The sequence below is a fragment of the Squalius cephalus genome, assembly GCF_949319135.1.
Source record: "Squalius cephalus genome assembly, chromosome: 21".
Taxonomy (NCBI): domain Eukaryota; kingdom Metazoa; phylum Chordata; class Actinopteri; order Cypriniformes; family Leuciscidae; genus Squalius; species Squalius cephalus.
This window is the reverse complement of record NC_137142.1, coordinates 30469441-30490495: the sequence shown is the minus strand read 5'-3', so window position 1 is coordinate 30490495 and position 21055 is coordinate 30469441. Positions and strand designations below refer to the sequence as shown.

Genomic DNA, 21055 nt, shown 5'->3' with positions numbered 1-21055 from the left:
CACTCTTCTAGTGCTCCACAGCAGCCCCGGCCCTTTGTTTTTTCTTCATCTTTTGTTTTTATCATTCCCTCCCAAAGAAAAAAAAACAATATAGATGAAAAGCTAAGCTGGAGGAACCGAAAGAAATGAGGAGAGAGAAAAATGACATATTTTTCAGAAGACCCACCAGCACACAAACCTCAAATCCTATTACCCCCTTTTGGCAGTGAGGCATTGTGGGATTGAAAGCAGTGATCCAGGGGCCAACCTCCAGCAGAGAGTGCATTGTGCCCCACAGAGGGCCACATGGGGGTCGAGGGGCCCCAGAAAGGATGGGGGGGGGGCCTCCCGACCACAGACCTAGAGAGGCCCCTCACACCTTGGCCGCAAAGGGTCAATGGGGGCCAGGCAGAGAGCGAGAGAGAGCCCGCAGACGTGTGAAAGGGTCCCGACGGGGGCTTCCTGGGATTGGCTAGGCATCGTTAGTCTCCAGCATAGTGGAAATGGAAGAAAGTGACAGCCTAGATCCAGGCTATTAACTCAATCAAAGAGAAAAGCCTTTAATTGCTGTGAAAAATCGGCAAGAAAAGGGAAAGCCTGCTGCTAGTCATGTGAAGGATGAGAGGGAAAAAAGATGTTTTTTCTTCTCGTGCAGGTGCATAGTTTTGCGTATGAATAACGGCCACCATTTGAACAGCCTCTGTTATGAAGTGACTGATATGGATTTCAGAAGGGAGGTGTGGAAGGGAAGACCAGCTCAAGTGGTTTAAAAATGGAAAATCACGGAGGAACGACAAACAATATGCCCGTCTTTTATTCCGTCTGAAACCACCAAACATTAGCTTCTATTGTATGGACAAAAAAGACGAATTTCAAAATATTTTCTTGTAACACTTTACAATAAGTTTTCTTTTATGTTCCACAGAAGAAAGAAAGTCATGCAGGTTTGAAACGACATGAGGGTGAGTAAATGATGACAGAATTTTCCCTTTTGTGTCAATTTTCCCTTTTAGTGCACAGTATTGCTTGAAGTTGCTCAAAATTCGCCTCATGAAAAAACGTGTCATACTCAAGAAAGCAAATGTGGAAAATGTGCTGCTAGTGCTATATGTGGAACTGGTGCAGAAAACAGAACTGTTCCTAATGATTTTCAAAGGTATTTGGCACAGCTGAGCTATGAGTCTTCTCCTATGCAAATGTGCATCTGATATTCAAGTAGAACAGTTTCACTGGTGCAAACAGGGTGATAATGTGTTTATTAAACTCTGGTTCACTGAAATAGATTCTACATTACTACATTATGTTAGTGTGTAATGTTGCTGTTTGAACATAAACAACATCTGCAAAGTTACACGTTCAAAGTCCAAAGCAAAGGGAGACATTTTCTTTCACAGAAATCGTTTTTTACGGACTACAACAAACAACGGGTTGGGACTACAATGAGCTTCTTCACGGGTTAGTGACATCACTAACCCTAAAACGCACCTAAAATTTACATAAACCCCGCGAACGCGATTTATAGATTATCATGAAAGCTATGCTAGTCAATGACTAGAAGTTAGTTAACTACACACATCACAGCAGCGACATAAATTCGTCAACTAACCATTCAGAAATGTCCTCTTGTATTCTACATGTTGTCACTTCCTCTTGAATCTCTCCATTTTTGTCAACTCCGGTTTGAACATAAAAGGCTAAAAGTTTTTTAAATTTCCAGTGCATGCCTGCATGAGGTAATTGAAACTGCTAACGCATGAGCTCTTGAAGCTCCGCCCTCTTTGCCGGGAGCAGCAGCTCATTTGCATTTAAAGGGACACACAAAAAAACAGCGTGTTTTTGCTCACCCTCAGAAAGTGACAATTTTAACATGCTACAAATTATATCTGTGGGGTATTTTGAGCTAAAACTTCACATACACACTCTGGGGACATCAGAGACATAGAAGACAATATAATGCAGCAGCTCACTGCTCTGAGATCAGTCTGCTTATGGCAAACGTGTGTGTGTGCGTGTGTGTGTGTGCGTGTGTGTGTGTGTGTGTGTGTGTGTGTGTGTGTGTGTGTGTGTGTGTGTGTGTGTGTGTGTGTGTGTGTGAGAAAGTAGATGAGGGTTTGCGCTGCACTGCTCTGCCTCCCACATTCCGCCCTGCCAAGCTGAGTAAGAGGAGTGAGATGGGATGACCTCTGACCTCCAGGTTAACTACCCACAGACATTTGTTAACGTTTAGATGAAGAGGCATCCCTACTCGACTTGTAAATAATGAGCGAAGAGATGTCGACCAGAGTGTTCCTTCGTAAATCACAGCACTCTGAGCCTGACAACTGTGCATTCCTTCCCATAATCCCCTTCATGGATTGATTCAAGGTGCGCTCACACTTATCGTTGTTCGGCAAATTTCAATAGGAGTCCACACGATGGAATGTCGCGCAAGAACTAAATATTTCCTCATGCAGATTTTGCATTGGGTTTAAAGTTGGTCAAGCGAATTTGCTACATTAATCAACAGAAAACTGCTTGGTTTGAAAGCGCCTTCTCTTTAAGGGCCACTTTATACATCACTATGCTTTTGACAATAGACAATAGACTGCAAAAAATATTGTCTTATAAAAAAGCAGCAGCCGTATCACCCTATAGCCCAAGACTGGTTTCCCTCTGAAGCTAAGCAGGCTTCGGCTTCATCACTCTGTCTCCTCTCCACCAATAAGCTGGTGTGTGTGTGGTGGGCGTTCTGGTGCAATATGGCTGCCGTCACATCATCAAGGTGGATGCTGCACATTGGTGATGGTTGAGGAGATTCCCCCTTCTATGTAAAGTGCTTTGAGTGCCGACAAAAGCGATATATAAATGTAATGAATTATTATTATTATTATTATTATAACCAATTTTGTTCTGCTTCAGGCCTTTCTAATGGGATCAAGATGGCAAATCTAGCGACTGGACTGTGTCTAATGACGAAGTAGTACAGGTGAATCTGACACCTCAGGACGGCTAGTTTATTTAAACGGAGCCCTGCTGCTCTGGAGCGAGAGGTTCGTACCTATAAGCTTGCGTGAATTAAATCCCCCTGTTTACTCTCTCTCTCTCTCTCTCTCTCTCTCTCTCTCTCTCTCTCTCTCTCTCTCTCTCTCTCTCTCTCTCAAATAACAGCGTATCTTCCTTTTCCGGCACGAACTGCAGCAGGTGCCCAGGAGACCTCGTCATCACAGGCCCTGATTCATGCCTGTGCCACATAGCTGCCATCCCAGAAGGCCGAGCAACAGCAGATGCCAGCAGAGAAACATTGACAGCAACTGTATCTCTGGCTGTGGTGCTAACAGCCTCCATCAGCACCAGGAACACTACGCCAGGCCAAAACTCAGCGGCTCGTGGCCCAGAAGGGACCGGACTGCGTGAAATCACAGCAGAGCGTTGATCAGTTTCAACACAGTGAGAAAATAACACTCCTGGGATTCCATATCAGGGTTATTTTAGTTAACTAAAACTAAAATCATTAAAAAAAATTAAAATAAATGTTATGACTGAAATAAAATATGAAAAAAAAAATTCACATTTCTCATTTTCATTTAGTTTAAGTTGATGTACTAAAATAACTCAAACAAAAACTGAAATAAAAATGTATAAAAACATAATAAAATGACAAAACAACAAATTACTAAAACTTTAACTAAAATTAAAATGACAATGTTATGTATTTAAACATAAAAACTAATTCAAAATTATAATCAAAACTATGTTAGTATCTCAATGATACTAAAATAACATTGTTCCATTTGTAGAACGTCTTTCTTTCTTTTTTCTTTTTTTGCTCTGTTCATTTGATTCTCACATGTGCATTTCGCTTTGCATATTTTCAGTGCATTTGGTAAAGAACAAAATATGTGACCACAAATGGAAATGGTACCAAACAGCTGCAAAGCACACTTTATTATATACTACATTTGTTGCAACTCTTGACAGGTACACAAATATTGACCATTTAACAACATTTATGGATTAGAAAGTGGGCCGTTTCCTGTCTCACTATTGAAAGTGCAAAGCCTCTCTGGCACTCGGCAGGGCAGGGCCGGGTTGGTTGGACAGAAATGCTTGGGCTTCGAGGTCCGTCAAAGCTGCTCTGTGTCCAGGCTCTGGATGGACAAATGTGCCTGTGCATCGCTCTCTCTCTAGCGGTCATATCCCACTGGGACAAGCTACACTCACTCTCTCACTCGGTTAATGGGGAGCGGCTTCCCGCAATCAGCAGCCCTAACCTTGTGTACACAGGCAGACGTCCATGTAGAGGCCAGCGGCCGCAGGGAGGGAGAATATCTCTGTTCCCAGCACTTCGTGGGCAAACCAAGCGCCTGCCACATACAGTATAAGGGAAAGCATGAGGTGGGTGTGCACCTGTAGCTCTCATATATGTGTGTGTGTTTGTGTACTTGTACTGAGGACATGTTTGAGTTTTAGACCATCGGAGTGAGGACAAAGACAGTAAAGTGAGGACATTTCTTTCTGAGACCCCTTTAAAGGCCTGTTTGATGGTCAAGACTTAGTTTTAGGGATAAGGTTAAACTTAGGTTAAGGGTAGGTTAGGAGTAAGGGTGGGTTAGACACTTAAAAAATGCTGGGTTGTTTCAACCCAACTTTGGGTCAAATATGGACAAACCCAGCCGTTGGATTACATTTTTAAATTACATTTAACCCAACGTTTAGGTTTGACCATATTTGACCCAAATTGGGTTAAAACAACCCAGCTTTTTTTAGAGTGTATGTTTAGGGTAAGGAGCTAGTGTGTGTGTGTGTGTGTGTGTGTGTGTGTGTGTGTGTGTGCGCGATTGTTTGAAAGAAAGCTTGTGGATCTCTGGTTACCCTCCTGAATTGTGAATGCACAAACATCACTACTCTTGAGCCTAAATAGGATTCCCATGATTACCCACCTCACCTTACTCTAGTATCCGAGCTTCTCGCTTTACAAAACAAGCACAAAGATGCTCTGAGTATAAACCCAAACCCACAGTGTGAAACCTAAAATAAACCCATTTCAAACTGGCTTATTTAGAAAACAAACACTAAACATACTTCTATTGGATTAATTCTGGATCTGATGATAAAATTAGTACTACTATATTTTACCACACTGTTAAAACTACCACAAGTTAAAATCTGCATTTACAATTAGGAATTATTTCTACCTGATCAGACACACTTTTGCTGGGGTAAATTACATATTTGTCTTTAAAAAAAAAAAAGAAATACAGTTTGATTGTGCCACATAAAGGCTACTGGATATAACATTTTACAGTGTATACATTTAAAGTGTAAAAAGAAAATTAGCCTAAATTATATTATTAGTATTATACTGATAATACTACTAATATTTTTAACGTCTATTTCCAGGTCTATTATTAATATGATGACAACACAAAACATGTAAACAGTTAAAGACCATTAAAACAGTCAGAAATCTTATAAAACATATTTTCTTATACAGACTATTCATAGTTGTACAATAAACTATGTGAATGTGAGAGATTATAAAGTGTGGTGACCCACCGTGAGCGCGGACAGTTTGTGCGCGTCTCCTGCGTAAAGAGCGCAGAGCAGCAGCAGGACCGAGACGCGCATCCTCACAGCTCTCCAGACGCACCAAATCCACAAAACTCTGTTCAGACACGATCGAGTCTCCAAAGTGAAGCTTAATTCCTTAAATCCCGTGGCTTCACCGCTCTTGCAGTGTGTTCTGTATAGTGCTGCTGCGGGTTGTGCTCTGTGTGTTTTCTCTGTGCGTAATGAAGTGAAGCGCTCGGTTTGGACTGTCTTGACGCTCTCCTCTGCTCAAGTGCCTGTGCTGTCTGTGACTCTCTCTCTTTCTGTTTCACTCGCTCTGTGTGTGTGTGTGTGTGTGTGTGTTTATCGGATGCCCGTGCTGTAGTCGGGAGGTGAGTTTGGGTGGAATCTCTTACAGATGCTGGTAGGGGGTTCTGTCTTCTCAACAACACATGTAAATCACTCTCTGTTTGGGAAGAAGTAATAAGCTGTACTGGTTTATATATATATATATATATATATATATATATATATATATATATATATATATATATATATATATATATATATATATATATATATATCCCTTTATTTTACTGTCCTGTTCCCCATGCACATACTATGTACTTATAGTAATTGCAATAACTGGGTAATAACTAGGTACTAACCCGAAACCTACCCCTAAACCCATAGTTACCTTATATTACCCAGTACTTTCTTAGGTACACTGTAAGTACACATATATATGTAGATAGGCCTAGATAGATATATACAGTCAAATCAAAATGTATTCTGACACCTTGCTATCCTAACTTACATAAATGAACTAGTGTCCTGTCCTGCACCCACTATTATTTTTTCTATAATCAAAAATCAAAAATTATATATGGTGTCTGAACATTATTTGGTTTGACTGTAAAGGCTAGATAGACAGACATACAGATAGATAGATAGATAGATAGATAGATAGATAGATAGATAGATAGATAGATAGATAGATAGATAGATAGATAAATAGATAGATAGATAGATAGATAGATAGATAGATAGATAGATAGATAGATAGATAGATAGATAGATAAATAGATAGATAAATAGAGAGATGGATGGATGATGGATAGATAGATAGATAGATAGATAGATAGATAGATAGATAGATAGATAGATAGATAGATAGATAGATAGATAGATAGATAGATAGATAGATGGATGGATAGATGGATAGATAAATAGATAGATGGATGGATGATGGATAGATAGATAGATAGATAGATAGATAGATAGATAGATAGATAGATAGATAGATAGATAGATAGATAGATAGATAGATGGATGGATGGATGGATGGATGGATGGATGGATGGATGGATGGATGGATGGATGGATGGATGGATGGATGATAGATAGATAGATAGATAGATAGATAGATAGATAGATAGATAGATAGATAGATAGATAGAAACATAAAATAAATAATCATAGCATTTCTGACTATTTGGATGTGCATGATGAACACATGATCTATTAACCATTAGTGATGATGTTTAACTTTTTTATGTTAATTTACTCTTTTCATCCACAGAAAATCATCCCCCTCAGCAGCAGCATCTCTATTAATAATAACTGCAGACTCAGACTTGAAAGCCATCATCATCATCATCTTATCGTGTTTTTATTTTTTAAACACTTGGCTTGTTTGCACTGACATGCCAGAGTGGCTTAAAGTAATTCAAAACACTTTGAACCGCTTTTCTCCTATTCTCTTTTTCAAGCCAAATAAGTAGACATATGGCAGCAGTTATTGAAACTCATAACAGCCTCCATTCCCACGACTGCAGAGACAGAACTACACATGTGGGATTTCAAAACCTCACTTATTTATTGTTAATTCAAAGGGCACACGTTCTATTTTTGCCTCTCGTGTTCAGCAGTGCTCAGTGAAGCATGAATTCACTCATTAAAATCATCAGATCTTCAGTATAGCCAACACTATAGAGATAGTGATTGCTGTAGACAAAATCGCAATAACCCATGGTGTTTCATTACTTATCTTGTGAGCTGACGAAAAACCTCATTATAAAAGCCAAATAAATAAATAAATTGAACCATGAAATAAATCAGATTCGAAGCTGGCAGATCTATGTGAATGCTGCTCATTTATAGGAACATCTGGACATCTACTGGACACATATGACAATGCAGCTAGATATCAGTGAACATTCACCATAGAAAATATCTTGTAAAATAGGTTTAGTCCAAATTTTCTAAAGATAACTAGTTGCCTTAAGAACTAGTATGACCAGCTATCAGTGGGTTAGGGGTAATCAGTCTTACTTTTCGGTATCAAATGAGATTAATCTACGTTTTTATGTAGCCTAACTGACTTACTGAATTATGAACAGTCTTACAGCAAATAACGTTTAAGACTGGTTTTAGCAGTTTATGCAACCGGCCACTGGTCAGGATTAACCAATTAAACGTTTCTAATTTAATCCTTGAAATCTGAAAGTTTTCGAAAAATGATTCCGCCACTGGCCCACAATGCTTTGTGCGCTGCGGGTGCGTCACCGGAAGTATGTGCAGTGGACTTCCTCTCTCTCCTCCGCGCGTGCTTTGCGGCAGCTGTGGAGTTTACAGGTTTATTAACGAATTAAACTCCAACCAGAGGAATAAACGTTCATCATGTCTTTCCCGGCCCCGAATGAAGAGGAAGAGGTTAACGTGAGTGACTGTTTTGACACGAGAGCGTGTTTAAGAGATTAGAGCGTGTAACGTTAGCGTGTATTGATCTTAATCAGTGGAGCATCGCGATCACACCAAAGTTTCATTCTCTTTGTTTATTACAAACTTCACCCTCAACCTGCATTTTAATGTTAACATGTCAGATTAATAATTTTGTAAACTCTCTCTTTTTGTCTGCAGTATGACCCTTATTCCTACCCCACTGATTATGACTATCACACCGGTAAGTATCTGCTTAACGTTATACAGATGACAGATAAAGACACAAAAACAAACAACACACACACACACACACACACACACACACACACACATACATATATATATAATACTTATATACATACACATATATTATTTAAATTTAAAATAACTATAAATATTATTAATTTAAAATAACTGTTTTCCATTTTTATATATTTTAAAATGTAATTTATTCCTGTGATTTAAAGCTGAATTTTCAGTATCATTACTCCAGTCTTCAGTGTCCTTCGGAAATCATTCTAATATGTGGATTTGATGCTCAAAAAACATTCATTATTATTATTATTATCAATGTTGAAAACAATAGTGTACAATTTTTTGGGGGGATTCAGCCTTGGTGATTAAAAATCTTACCAATCCAAATCTTTTGATCGGCAGTTTATATACACTATTTTTTAAAATATTTTGGCAATTTTAAGCTTTTTACCACCCCAATAAAGCTTTTGAACAGATTGATTACCTAGACGGCTATATAAAGGTATATAAAGTATGTGTCTTCTGCAGGCGACCCTAAAGCCGACCTGGCTTTTGAACGTCAGTATGAGCACCAGCAGACGTACCATGTGATCCCTGAGGTCATCAAGAACTTCCTGCAATATTTTCATAAAACCATCTCAGACCTGATCGATCAGAAGGTTTACGAGCTGCAGGCCAACCGTGTGTCCAGCGAGAGCATTGAGCAGAAGATCTACGAGATCCAGGATGTTTATGAGAACAGGTGCGCAGCCGTACGGTTACGTGGACTTTTCTGATGTATGCAGGGAAATCTTGATGTATCATCATATTTTATTTGATTTCAGCTGGAATAAGCTTACAGAACGCTTCTTTAAGACATCTCCATGGCCTGAGGCAGAAGCCATCGCTTCCCTGGTTGGTAATGGTGAGTGAATTCGATTTTTTGCTGTAATCAGGAATCCAAAGCTCTTAAACGAACAGTTTGATGATGTACGTTTTTTTTTTTTTTTTTTTTTTTTTTTTTTGCTGACTTGCACATGTTGTTTTGTCTGTTACAGATGCAGTTTTCTTGATCCTTTACAAGGAGCTGTACTACAGGCACATCTACGCCAAAGTCAGCGTGAGTGTGTTTGCTCATCTGTCTTGTTAGTGTTATAGTCAAGATAATTCTTGTGTAAAGTTTCAGCTCTTGTCATGTGTCTTCTCATCTGTAGGGAGGTCCAACTCTCGACCAGAGGTTTGAGTCCTATTATAATTACTGCAACCTCTTCAACTACATCCTCAGTGAGTCCAAACACCAGTTACATGTGATGGAATATGGTTTGGGTGATATTTCAGACATGTGTGATGATATAAATTAAGCAGCATTGCAATAATTTTATTTGGCCATTAAATTTCCTAAAAAATGTATTTTTTAAATGCTAGATTTTTACTGGCTTATTTTTGCAGTAAACATAAATATTGAGCTATATAGCTAATATGTCTTAATATATGGGCTGTTAAATTAATGATTAATTTTAATAATTAAATAAAAAAATCTATCAATATCTGCTGTTTTCCATATAAACTACCCCTCAAATTTTTGGGGTCAGTAAAACATTTATTTTATTCAGCAAGGACATTACATTGACATTAAAGAAATTGTAATGATACAAAAGTGTTCTTTTGCAAATAAATGTTTCTTTAAACAGAATTTGGCTGCTGAAAATTCAGCTTTGCCATCACAGGAATACGTTTTTAAATATATTAAAATAAAAAACTTATTTTAAATTAGAGTATAGAGTATAGTTCACAATATTATTTTTTGATTTGTATAATTGTTCAAATAAATGCAGCCTTGGTAAGCCACTGTTTTCAGAAACACTACAGAATCATACAGACTCCAAACTTTTGAACGATAGTGTATGTTGAATATTGTCAAAGGATTTTTTTTATTCATATCGCCCAGTCATAGATCCTGAGTTTGAGGAGGTTTAAATATGAGCTTGTTTTACATCAGCACATTTAATGTGGTGTATTGTTCTCAGATGCTGATGGACCGGCACCTCTGGAGCTTCCTAACCAGTGGCTGTGGGACATCATCGATGAGTTCATTTACCAGGTAAGAGCGAAGCGCATGTGGTTAAGGAGACTGTTGGTCCTCAAAAGCCCTGTGTGTTACTGATGTGTTCATGGAAAAGTGAAAAGCTTTATATCTCTTAAAGGGGTCATCGGATGCAAAATTCACTTTCACATGGTGTTTGCATATAATTGTGTCTTTACAGTGTGTGGACACAATCACCATACAATGAAAAAAATCCATTCACTCCTTTTTTTATACTCTCAATAATCAAGCCATTTGGATTTTCTGAGGAATATAATGTCATATTGCTCAAGCTCCGCCCACGACCACTGACGGACTGTCCTGTATTAGCATATTTTCGCCCTCCGCCATTTGTATACTGTCCACCAAGGCAGCACTTTATGCGTCTTGTGTCGACACGGCCCACTGGGGCGAGCAGTTGCTCATTATCATTTAAAGAGACATGCACCGAAACGGGTCGCTGTGAACAGAGCTGTTTTTGAGGAGGTAAAAGGGTGTTGTTTTACACAACCATTGAGGAATTCTAACCAAAGTATGTTACAAACTTTACATGAAGACCCTAAAGAATCATACCAACTTGTGGAAAATGGGCATCTGATGACCCTTTTAACATTTCTCTCTGTCTCTGTTTTGCAGTTCCAGTCATTCAGTCAGTATCGCTGTAAGACTGCCAAGAAATCAGAAGAAGAGATTGAATTCCTGAGGAACAATCCCAAGATCTGGAACGTTCACAGCGTGCTGAATGTTCTTCACTCTCTGGTGGACAAGAGCAACATCAACCGTCAGCTGGAGGTGTACACCAGCGGAGGTGAAAGACGTCAGCCGGCCCTCACACACACCTACTTCTTTATCCAGATCTCAGTGTGACGCTGGTGTCTCTGTTACAGGTGACCCTGAGTCAGTGGCTGGAGAATACGGCCGTCACTCGCTCTATAAGATGTTGGGTTATTTCAGTCTGGTGGGTTTACTGAGGCTTCACTCTCTGCTGGGCGATTACTATCAGGCCATCAAAGTCCTGGAGAACATCGAACTCAACAAGAAGGTAATAAAATAGCCCAGCACCAGTGTTACTTTTTTTACTTTTTTAAAAAAAAAATTATTTAGGGGACATTTACACGACAACCGTTTTTTGGGGGCCTTAAAACGCGAATTTGTGAAAACGGACGTCATGTACATGTGTATCACGTGTTCAGTCTATAGGTGCGTAGTTTTTCTTTACAAAGCGCCATCGTCAACTACTGGCCTGGCAGCAGAATACAGCGTTTTTAGTTTTTGCGAATCAATGTGTACAGGGATTGGTTTGACGATGTTGTCTGTACGTGAAAACCGCAAAGGAAAAACTAAATTTTTAGTACATGGTTTTCATGAAAACGTACCCTTGAGTTTATCATAGTTTTGTTCATATTTTTAGTTTACAGAGCCCCCAAAGGGAAATGGTGATGGGAGAAAAATTATATGGGAAACAACTTTCGCAAGAAAAACGCAAATTTCTCGGGGGGAATGGAAATGTTTTGCGAAATATAATTTTTCCTCCCATCTCATTTTTTTATTTTATTTTCCACCACCATGTCCTGGCACTGTATATATTAGCTTTTATTTTTATACTATTAGATGTTAATTTTAGTTAAATTTTTAGCAATTTGGTTATATGCATTCTATTAGTTATTTTTGTTTAAATATTGTTATGTAGGTTTAATTATTTTTATTTCCATTTGTTCAGTTTTAGTTATTTATTTTCAGGTAATAATTTTAATGCTTCAACTTAAACTTAGTTCAGTTTATTGTCAAGGCAACATTAAGTTTTTCAACTAATACTTATTTATATGAGCTTTATTTAAATGATCAGAAATGTTTTTAATAGTTGTAGTTTTAGTGAATGATGATAACCCTGTCCAGCAGCGCTGTCACTGTCTATAGAGGTGTCATGGTTTTATGTGTCAGTATGATAATGTTGTTCATGTGTTTCAGAGCATGTATTCACGCGTGCCTGAGTGTCAGATCACCACCTACTACTATGTGGGTTTCGCTTATCTGATGATGAGACGCTATCAGGACGCCATCCGTGTCTTCGCCAACATCCTGCTCTACATCCAGAGGACCAGAAACATGTTCCAGAGAACCACCTACAAATATGAGATGGTCAGTGAATTTAAAATCTAAAGTATTTGTTCCATTTGCATAATTTTTGTTGTAGTGCTTCGTTATGTTGTATGCTGATTTAAATAAAACAAAAAAGCAATGTATTATAGTATTTTATTTACTGTAAAATAGCTGGTTAACAGTACTGAGGATAATTTCACTCGATAATTCTTTCAATTGGACACTGTCAAAGGTGCTGCATTTTTGTGTGTGTGTGAGACTGGGTAAAATCTCTTGAGCCAGTCCTGATGTTTGTGCATTATTATTCCTGGTGTTATACTTGAGATTGAATTGGTTGCGTTGTGCTGTACTATCTATTATATGCTGTCATAATGGTGTGATATTCAATCAAAATCATGTATTGTGTGATGCTCAGATTAATAAACAGAACGAGCAGATGCACGGACTGCTGGCCATCGCTCTCACCATGTACCCCATGCGCATCGACGAGAGCATTCACACACAGCTCCGCGAGAAGTACGGAGACAAGATGCTCCGCATGCAGAAAGGGTGAGAACGCAAACACATTATCTATTAAAGTTATATTTATATACTACATATTTGTGATTGGTAAGATTTTTTTTTCCATGTTTTTGAAAGAAGTCTTTAATGCTCCCCAAGGCTGCTTTTATTTGATTTGTTTGCCATAACAACAGTAATATTGTGGAAATATTTATTTTGAACTCTTTTCTATTTTAATCTATTTTCAAATTAAATGTATTCCTGTGATCAAAACTGAATTTCTTGAAGCTTTCAGCATCATTCCTCCAGTCTTCAGTGTCACATGATCCTTCAGAAATCATTCTAATATGCTGATTTGCTGCTCAAGGAACATTTCTTATCATTATCGATGTTGAAAACAGTTGTGCTGCTTAATGTTTTTGTGGAAACCACAAAATTTGTTTTATTTTATGAAGACATTATAAATGTATTTTATTCAGTAATATAATAAATTGATCAACTGACAGTAAAGTATTAAAGAATTAAACACATACATATGTATCTGTATACACAGCATCTAAAACGTTCTGACTGTTTCCCCCCTCTTGTTCAGAGATCTACAGGTGTTTGAGGAGTTGTTCAGTTTTGCCTGCCCCAAGTTCCTGTCACCTGTAGTTCCAAACTATGATAACGTTAATCCAAATTACCACAAAGAGCCATTCCAGCAGCAGCTCAAAGTGTTTGCAGAGGAGGTGCAGCAGCAGGCGCAGCTCTCCACCATCCGCAGGTACAACACCCTTTATTTCACGCTCACGCCAGTTCTGTCTGGAGGAACAAGAATTATGCTGTGTCTGGTCCTGGAGTTATCAGATACTCATGGTATATTTATAAATTAGAAACATTAGGGGCTTTTGCACCACATAGCTTTAGGAACTCAGTTTTAGGAACTATCCACCAGGGCGGTTCCCAGACAGCTAATTCCCCCCCAGGGCCATTTTCCTGGTTGCATTCGGACCGGTAGCAGGAACTCTGAAGTGACGAAAGCCGGCCCACAGCGACACCATTTAAGCACGGCGTTTACAGACATCCACAGCTGGAGGATAGAGGACGCAGATCGCGTTTGGAAAGATAATTTAGTTCCCCAAAAACAAGTTCCTTGAACTAAAATCGTTCCTAGTTCCTGTGGTGCAAACACGCCAAAAACCGGGTACTTCCACTAGTAGTTCTAGGAACTATAGAAAGGGTCCTCCGGCGCAAAGCCCCTATTGTGAATATTGTGTAATACTTAAATGTGCTTTTTATTTGACCATCAGGTTCCCTGTTCCTGTGTTTTGTTATATTGGTGATTAAAAATTATTCTATTCTAAAAGCATTCCGTAAAAATCTTAATAACTTTATATTTATATATCTTATAAAGATATTTTAGTTTTTAATTTTTTTTCAAATCTACCCAGCATCAGCTTGAATTTATCTAGAATTCTCTTGCCCAGCCCTACTTGCAGCTGGAGCATGTTGGTTGTTCTAAAACTCCTCCGCCGACTCGTGTGTTTCTCTCAGTTTCCTGAAGCTCTACACCACTATGCCAGTGGCCAAACTGGCCGGATTCCTGGACATGTCTGAGCAGGAGTTCCGGATCCAGCTGCTGGTCTTCAAACACAAGATGAAGAACCTGGTGTGGACCAGTGGCATCTCAGCTCTGGACGGAGAGTTTCAGTCTGCATCTGAGGTCGACTTTTACATCGATAAGGTGTGTGTGTGTGTTGACTTAGGCAGTTCTAGTTTAAAGACAAAAACGCAAAGTTATGTTTTCATTTCAATTTTAGCTTTTAATTATTTATTTTACATACTGGACATTGATACGGTAAATATTTTTTTCCAAATTGTTTTATTACAATTTCTTCAATATTTTAAGTCCTCATAAAATCAAAATGGAAGTTGTTTGGCGTTAGTATGAATATGTTAACCTTACTATCTATAAGCTAGTGTGCTCCAAAACTGACACAATTCACATTTAGAAGAAATAAGCATTCAAAATCTCTCACTTCCGCCAATCTGGATGAGTAATTTTGATCACTCTGCACTTCAGGTTCTTATCAGATTTTCTGTCCAATCAAATGCTCTCTAGAATCTAAAGCGTCCCGCCCCCGAAATGATAAATAGACGCTGAAGCTGCAACAAAAATCAGTCACTTGTTCATACATTTACTATATTCTACATTGTGAAAGCACATAGTGCACTATAAGGGGAACGATTCAGCCAGTGTAAATATGCTTTCCATTGGGGCGAATGAAGTCTGGTTTCATGTTAGAGTCTCACGAACCGCCACAGAGCACACACACAGTCTGCTCTGGTCCAGAGACACGATACACAGAGCGGATCATGAGCGCGAGTCAATGCAGACCAGAAGACGTATCGTATTTAAACTCTGCACAGAATGCTGTATTTTAAAGCGATATGGAAGAGATTGGGAGGAAACTGCGGGTTTACCGAGCTCAACAGCTCCGGCCGAGCTGTCATATAAACAAAACACTATTGGCTATTTTAAAAAAGGAACCCCCTGTCTTCCTGTTTCAGTGGAAATGACGTCAACACACTGAATAATCCTGCGCATTTCAAGGCACTTCAGTGGGCCTTTAATTGGCTGGATGTTTCTCTATGATGTGATCTTAAAATATCTCAAACAACTTGAAGATCTAAAAGTCTTAAAGATCTATAGCAAATATATTTTCGTTCTGAATGTTTTCACTGATGAAATAATGATCTTTGTGAGTGCAGACTAAAAAAAGATCACATTGTCTTCCATCAGGATATGATCCATATTGCAGACACCAAGGTTGCCCGTCGCTATGGAGATTTCTTTATCCGACAGATCCACAAGTTTGAGGAGGTACACTTCAATTATTTTTCAAACTTACATACTCCACATTTCCTTTTGCAATTAGTTTATGTAAATGTTTTGTTGTATTTAACATTTTGATTGTGCCTTTTCATGTTCTGTAGCTTAACCGGACGCTGAAGAAAATGCCTCTGGCATCCGGCACCTCGGCTACGACCAGCTCCACATCACGAGCCACATAATGCAGATCCTATCAGAAGTTTCTCAACTAATTAGAACTGTGATATCCATCAATCACAGGCCGACTCAGACTTCTCAACTGAACCAGTCGGAGACCATTTCTGAACTATAATGCCATCCCATTCAGCTTCACTGACATGCTCTGGTGTGTCAAAATCAAGCAAAGCTGTTGGAAGTGTTTCGAATGCTTTTTTCTAAGTCAATAAAGTTTGAAGTGGCTGAACTCTAGTTTGGGGTTTTTGTTTTTTTGAGTTTTCATATTACATATAGTGGGCCTGATAATTATGCATAAATTATCACATTGAATGACTTCAGACGATTTACAGCGTGCCCATGTTTCATGATTAGGCTGTAAAGTCATTACTAATGTGCAATAAACATTGTCATGTTTATTGTTTGTATTTGACTGGCATTAAAAAAAAAGACTTGAAAGCACTAGATGTTATTTTGATTAAAGATAATGGGTGCACATTAATGAAAAAAAGAGGTACATTGATCAAATTAATATAAAAAAATAACAATAGTCCGTTTGATTTCAAGCATATGTGCACGCTTATTATTGCCAGAAGATGGCAGTAGAATCTATTAACTTATATAATAAGGCAGGATCATAAAACGATAGCAAACTGAAATTTTCTTTCCATTTATTTTGGACAACTTTGGGTTGACAATAGATTCCTATACAACAAAATATATCTTGCACTGTGACAACAGTAGGAATCCGGATTTTTTAATCTTTTAACTTTTCCAGTTCGATTTTAATAGCCTACACTAGCCAATATGCACTAGTCTGAGAAAATTCATTTTGTCAGTGCAGCGTGTACATCATGTAAGGGTCACTTTACACTTTAATATCCTGCTGGGCTTCAATACGTAAAGGAATGCCGTCCTCGTGACGACTGTTGCTTTGGTCAATATGTTATCATCATCTTCAGGACCTTGAGGCAAAACTGTTGCATATTTCCTTTATTCAAACAGGATCCACAAAGATTTTCCATCCACAGCCTCAACGCTTAGACAAAACATGACAAAGAAAAGTTACAAAAAAAGGGGGAATAGGGCCTATAAAAAAAGGGGAATAGGGCCTATAAAAAAATAATGCCATACAACACACACATCTCAAATAATCTGGTATAAAATATTGAAAAATAAATACACTTAAATACAACCATTTACACTCAACTGTTTGGTAGGTCAGCATTTTCTTTTCCAAAAATATCTTTTATATTCTTTATTTTTATATATCAAAAATGTCAAATAAAATAAAAACATGGTATTTCCCCCCTCTTAAGTGGCAGTGTTCTGTCATATTTTAACAGGTTGACTTTTTTTAAAAAGTTCAAATTGAGTTATGGCATCTCATGAACCTTACAAGCACTACAAGTGAAACACTGCCGTGTTTATTAAAACCATAACACATGACAAGTCCCTCAGTTCAAGCAAAAACAAAATGATTTTTTTTTTCTTTTTTCTTTGCGGTTCACTTGACCAGACACAAACCTCTGGCCTCAGTAAGTTCAAGTGGAAACAGTGTTAGGTCTGCTGACTGGGTTTCCTCATTGGTCCATGAAACGTCTTTTTGTCCCTTTTTTTTTTTTTTTATGCAGATTACACTTTTTTCAGACAGTTCAAAATTTGCAACAAAGTTCATTAGGTGATTTCTGTAAAGTCTTAAATCCGGTCTGTAAAGGACATCGGTACAGAGCAGCTTGCAGTACAGTCCATTTCCTTGTGGTCTTTTCCTTTTTATAGGAGACGGGCTTTTCACACTTAACTGTTAACCCAGGCTAAAAAAATACATTGATCAGACAAGAACAGCACACATCACATATATCGGCCACATGTCGGTATCAGCCTATTTATGTTCATTTTTACTGTTATCATTATCGGCCCAATAAGAAAATTTGGCCGATATATTAAAGCCGATGGAAAATGTATTATTTCCTTCAGCTGAGACTCTTCAGATGTGCACTGTTCGCCATGATGGTTTTGAATTGCTTGAAATATGATTGGAATCACTTCAAAAAAGAAAAAATCAGGTATGTGCAACATGTGCTGTCATATAGACTATAATTGTGCTCTTGGGACATGGCTTTTAATGGTGAGATTTTTGTTTTTGAAATCAGGCTCTCAAAAACTATATAAAAATTTGGATTTAGTTTTATCGGTTAATATATCGGTTTATTAAGCTTCAAATATAAAGAATTATCAGTTATCAGCATCGGCCAAAATTTTCATATCGGTGCATCCCTATCTATAACCCACTGTTTGTCTTATAGTTAAAGTGTCATTTTTGGAAATGTTTAAAGATGGCATAGTCTTCTCTTTTATGACATGTATATCCTAGTGAAATGGCTTCTCAAACCAGAAGAACTTGATTTTGACTATGGGGAATTGATTGGATGGTTGTGGTTTGCTATTGGTGGACAGGTTGTAACTCACACGAGTAAACACGCGCCTCACGCCAGTAAACACGTCATCAGAGAAGAGAAGAGATGTTGCTGCAAGACGGAGGGGAAGTAATTTTGATGAGTTCAGCTTGAGTTCCACATGTCAGAATATTTACATGATAGAACTACTACTTGGAAAACACCGTGGCACCATCTGTATTTTGAGGAATGGGTACAGTGGCTGCATTTAAGTCCAATTTTTTATGTCCTTCCCTTGCTAACTTCCATCTCGTTCACTCGGATGTACGTCATTGCTTCTGTTGCACGAGTGCCCACTACTGGCGGAACCCTTGTAATGTGTCTAAATAGAACATTGTAGGTTAGATCCCTTGAGAAGACAAGGCAATATTAGCCATTTTTCAACCAATGGCAGACAGGGGAACTGTTTGGGATGCCTGCACCAAAACAGTGAACATTTTTGCCATTCTGCTTTGTGAACTTGAACACCTCACCTTTAAGTCTTCAGAAATATATTATAGATTAAAAAAAATAATAATAAAATAATACTGTTTCTTAATATCTCCAGTTAACATGTTTACCATCACCGTTCAACATTTTTAAATATCAACTTTTCTACTAAACAGTGTAAAAAGATACTTCCGGCGGCCATATGAATATTTGAATGATTTCATTTACGATTGGTTGTCTGTTGCTAAACTCCTCAATACTTACTATCACTACACTGTTTCACACTATATACCCCTGGCACTGCAATATACAGTACTGACCCTGTTCTGGCTTCAGTTAAACACTTTTCCAACTTACAAGTGTGAAATGTGGCTTAACCCCGGGTTAATTGTGATGTGAAAAGCCCTAGAGATATACTCTCATACGCAGTCCAAATTGTTCATTATACAAACATCACCACGTTATTCACTGATGCCCCATTCAAATATGAAAAAGTAACTAAATAAAAACTAGTGTCCATGTTCGGCCTTCCACTGGTCTGAGAGTGCATTCGTTTCTCATAGTGTAGTTTGAGTGTGTGTGGTTAAAGTCTTAGTGCTCTTTGACTAGCCCAGACAAGATAAACTGCCCTTGTTTAGGTCGTTCCCGGTCTACACACACATCTACACCTCCTCACACCCGGCCCTTACAAACCTGAACTCTCCTCCAAACCTCAGGAAAACAAAGAGCCAGGAGTGGCGTGCACCCTGTGGTTTTCTCAGACCAGCGAGGCCTCGGCTAGTCATAATTCTGTGATCTCTAACGGACTCTCGGACAGAGTGTCGCTGCCCTTGTTTCTGTGTAAAGGTGTTGATTTAGCGGATTCTGTTCGGGCGTTGCGTTCGCCATACAGTCCGCCGTCTGCGTGCAAGGCTTCAAGGGAGCGTGCCAGAGCCCGCTGGTCGTCTTCTGGCAGGCTGTTGAGGTCAGAGGTCAAAAGCGTGCCCGTGCTGCCGTGAACCGCGTGCACCCCGTCAGGACCCCTGAGCTCGATCGGGAGCTTGTGCTTGAAGCGAAGGGTTCCTCGACCCCCGACACCAATGCGCTCATCGTCGTCATCATCCAGGTCACTTTGGATCAGCTGAGAGAGGAGAACATGGATGGATGAAAAGATGCAATGATGGAGTGATGAATGCATGCATGGTGGCATGGAATTATGGATAGATGTATATGATGGATGGATAAAAGGATGGATGGGTTGGTTGGTTGAATGAGGAATGGATGGATGCAATATTAGAGTGATGAATGCATGTAGGGTGTTATGAAATTATAGATGCAAACATGAACGCATGGATTAATGGGTTGATTGGTTGATAGATGATTGAATGAATATACAGATTGGTGGATGGATGCATGATGGGTGGATAGAAGGATTGATGGATACAATGATGAATGGATGAATTCATAGAGAGATTCATAGCATTATTGATTGGTAGATGCATAAATGAATAGATGGACACATGATGGGTAAATAGAAAAACATGGATAGAATGATGGATGATTGAATGGATTTAAGGATTGGTGGATGGATGCATGATGGGAGGATAGAATGCATGCATGGTGGGATTGAATTATGGACAGATGCAATCGTAGATGAATGCATGAAATTATGGATTAGCAGATTCATGGATGGTTAAATGGATGTATGATGGGTGGATAGAAGGAAGAATGGATGAAATAACACAGTAGATAAATGATGATATGGATTAAATAATAGATTGATGCAATGAATTATAGATTGGTAGACAATGGATTCAAGAAAAGGTAAGGAAGAAGAAGAAAAATATTAACAACAGAAAAACTCACGACTTTATAGCAGTTTTAGCGGAAACACCAAGTGAGAGCAGCAAACACATCAGTGAAGCAGTGAAGAGCAAGTAAGCAGGCTGTGAAACACCCTGGGAAACATTAGCAGGGTCACATGACTCAGTGTGGAGAACACAGATCTCTCTG

General features: G+C 38.6%; 3 protein-coding genes across 6 annotated transcripts in view; 1 reads left to right on the top strand and 2 right to left on the bottom strand.

Annotated features, from left to right (window-relative positions):
* Nucleotides 1-5890, bottom strand: part of smoc2 (SPARC related modular calcium binding 2) — a 36261-nt gene extending 30371 nt beyond the window's left edge. For 2 of the 4 annotated variants that reach the window (XM_079856154.1, XM_079856153.1), the window contains exon 1: nt 5515-5832. In XM_079856154.1, coding sequence (XP_079712280.1) covers nt 5515-5586 — 72 coding nt within the window. In that variant the 5' untranslated portion in view covers nt 5587-5832. Of the gene's footprint in view, nt 1-5514 lie in introns of all 4 variants that reach the window. The other 2 variants (XM_079856156.1, XM_079856155.1) reach the window with 2 other exon arrangements.
* Nucleotides 5891-8068: 2178 nt separating this feature from the next.
* Nucleotides 8069-16433, top strand: eif3s6ip (eukaryotic translation initiation factor 3, subunit 6 interacting protein). Its single transcript, XM_079854509.1, has 15 exons — nt 8069-8229; nt 8431-8473; nt 9016-9229; nt 9312-9391; nt 9525-9586; nt 9681-9750; nt 10494-10567; nt 11186-11357; nt 11437-11591; nt 12518-12688; nt 13065-13198; nt 13743-13916; nt 14687-14876; nt 15936-16016; nt 16130-16433. Exons 1-15 carry the CDS (start codon nt 8191-8193, stop codon nt 16205-16207), a joined length of 1737 nt encoding a protein of 578 aa, XP_079710635.1. The 5' UTR covers nt 8069-8190; the 3' UTR covers nt 16208-16433.
* Nucleotides 16434-16971: 538 nt separating this feature from the next.
* Nucleotides 16972-21055, bottom strand: part of cdh23 (cadherin-related 23) — a 233458-nt gene continuing 229374 nt past the window's right edge. Inside the window, exon 68 of the mRNA XM_079854508.1 lies at nt 16972-20183. Coding sequence (XP_079710634.1) covers nt 19845-20183 — 339 coding nt within the window. The 3' untranslated portion in view covers nt 16972-19844. The remainder of the gene's footprint in view (nt 20184-21055) is intronic.

Bases quoted from the DNA above. Each gene is read 5' to 3' on its own strand.
- eif3s6ip (XM_079854509.1), top strand. From the start codon at position 8,191: ATGTCTTTCCCGGCCCCGAATGAAGAGGAAGAGGTTAAC. The intron at 9,587-9,680 runs GTGAGTGTGTTT...TCTCATCTGTAG, and splicing joins ACATCTACGCCAAAGTCAGC to GGAGGTCCAACTCTCGACCA. The intron at 9,751-10,493 runs GTGAGTCCAAAC...TATTGTTCTCAG, and splicing joins CCTCTTCAACTACATCCTCA to ATGCTGATGGACCGGCACCT.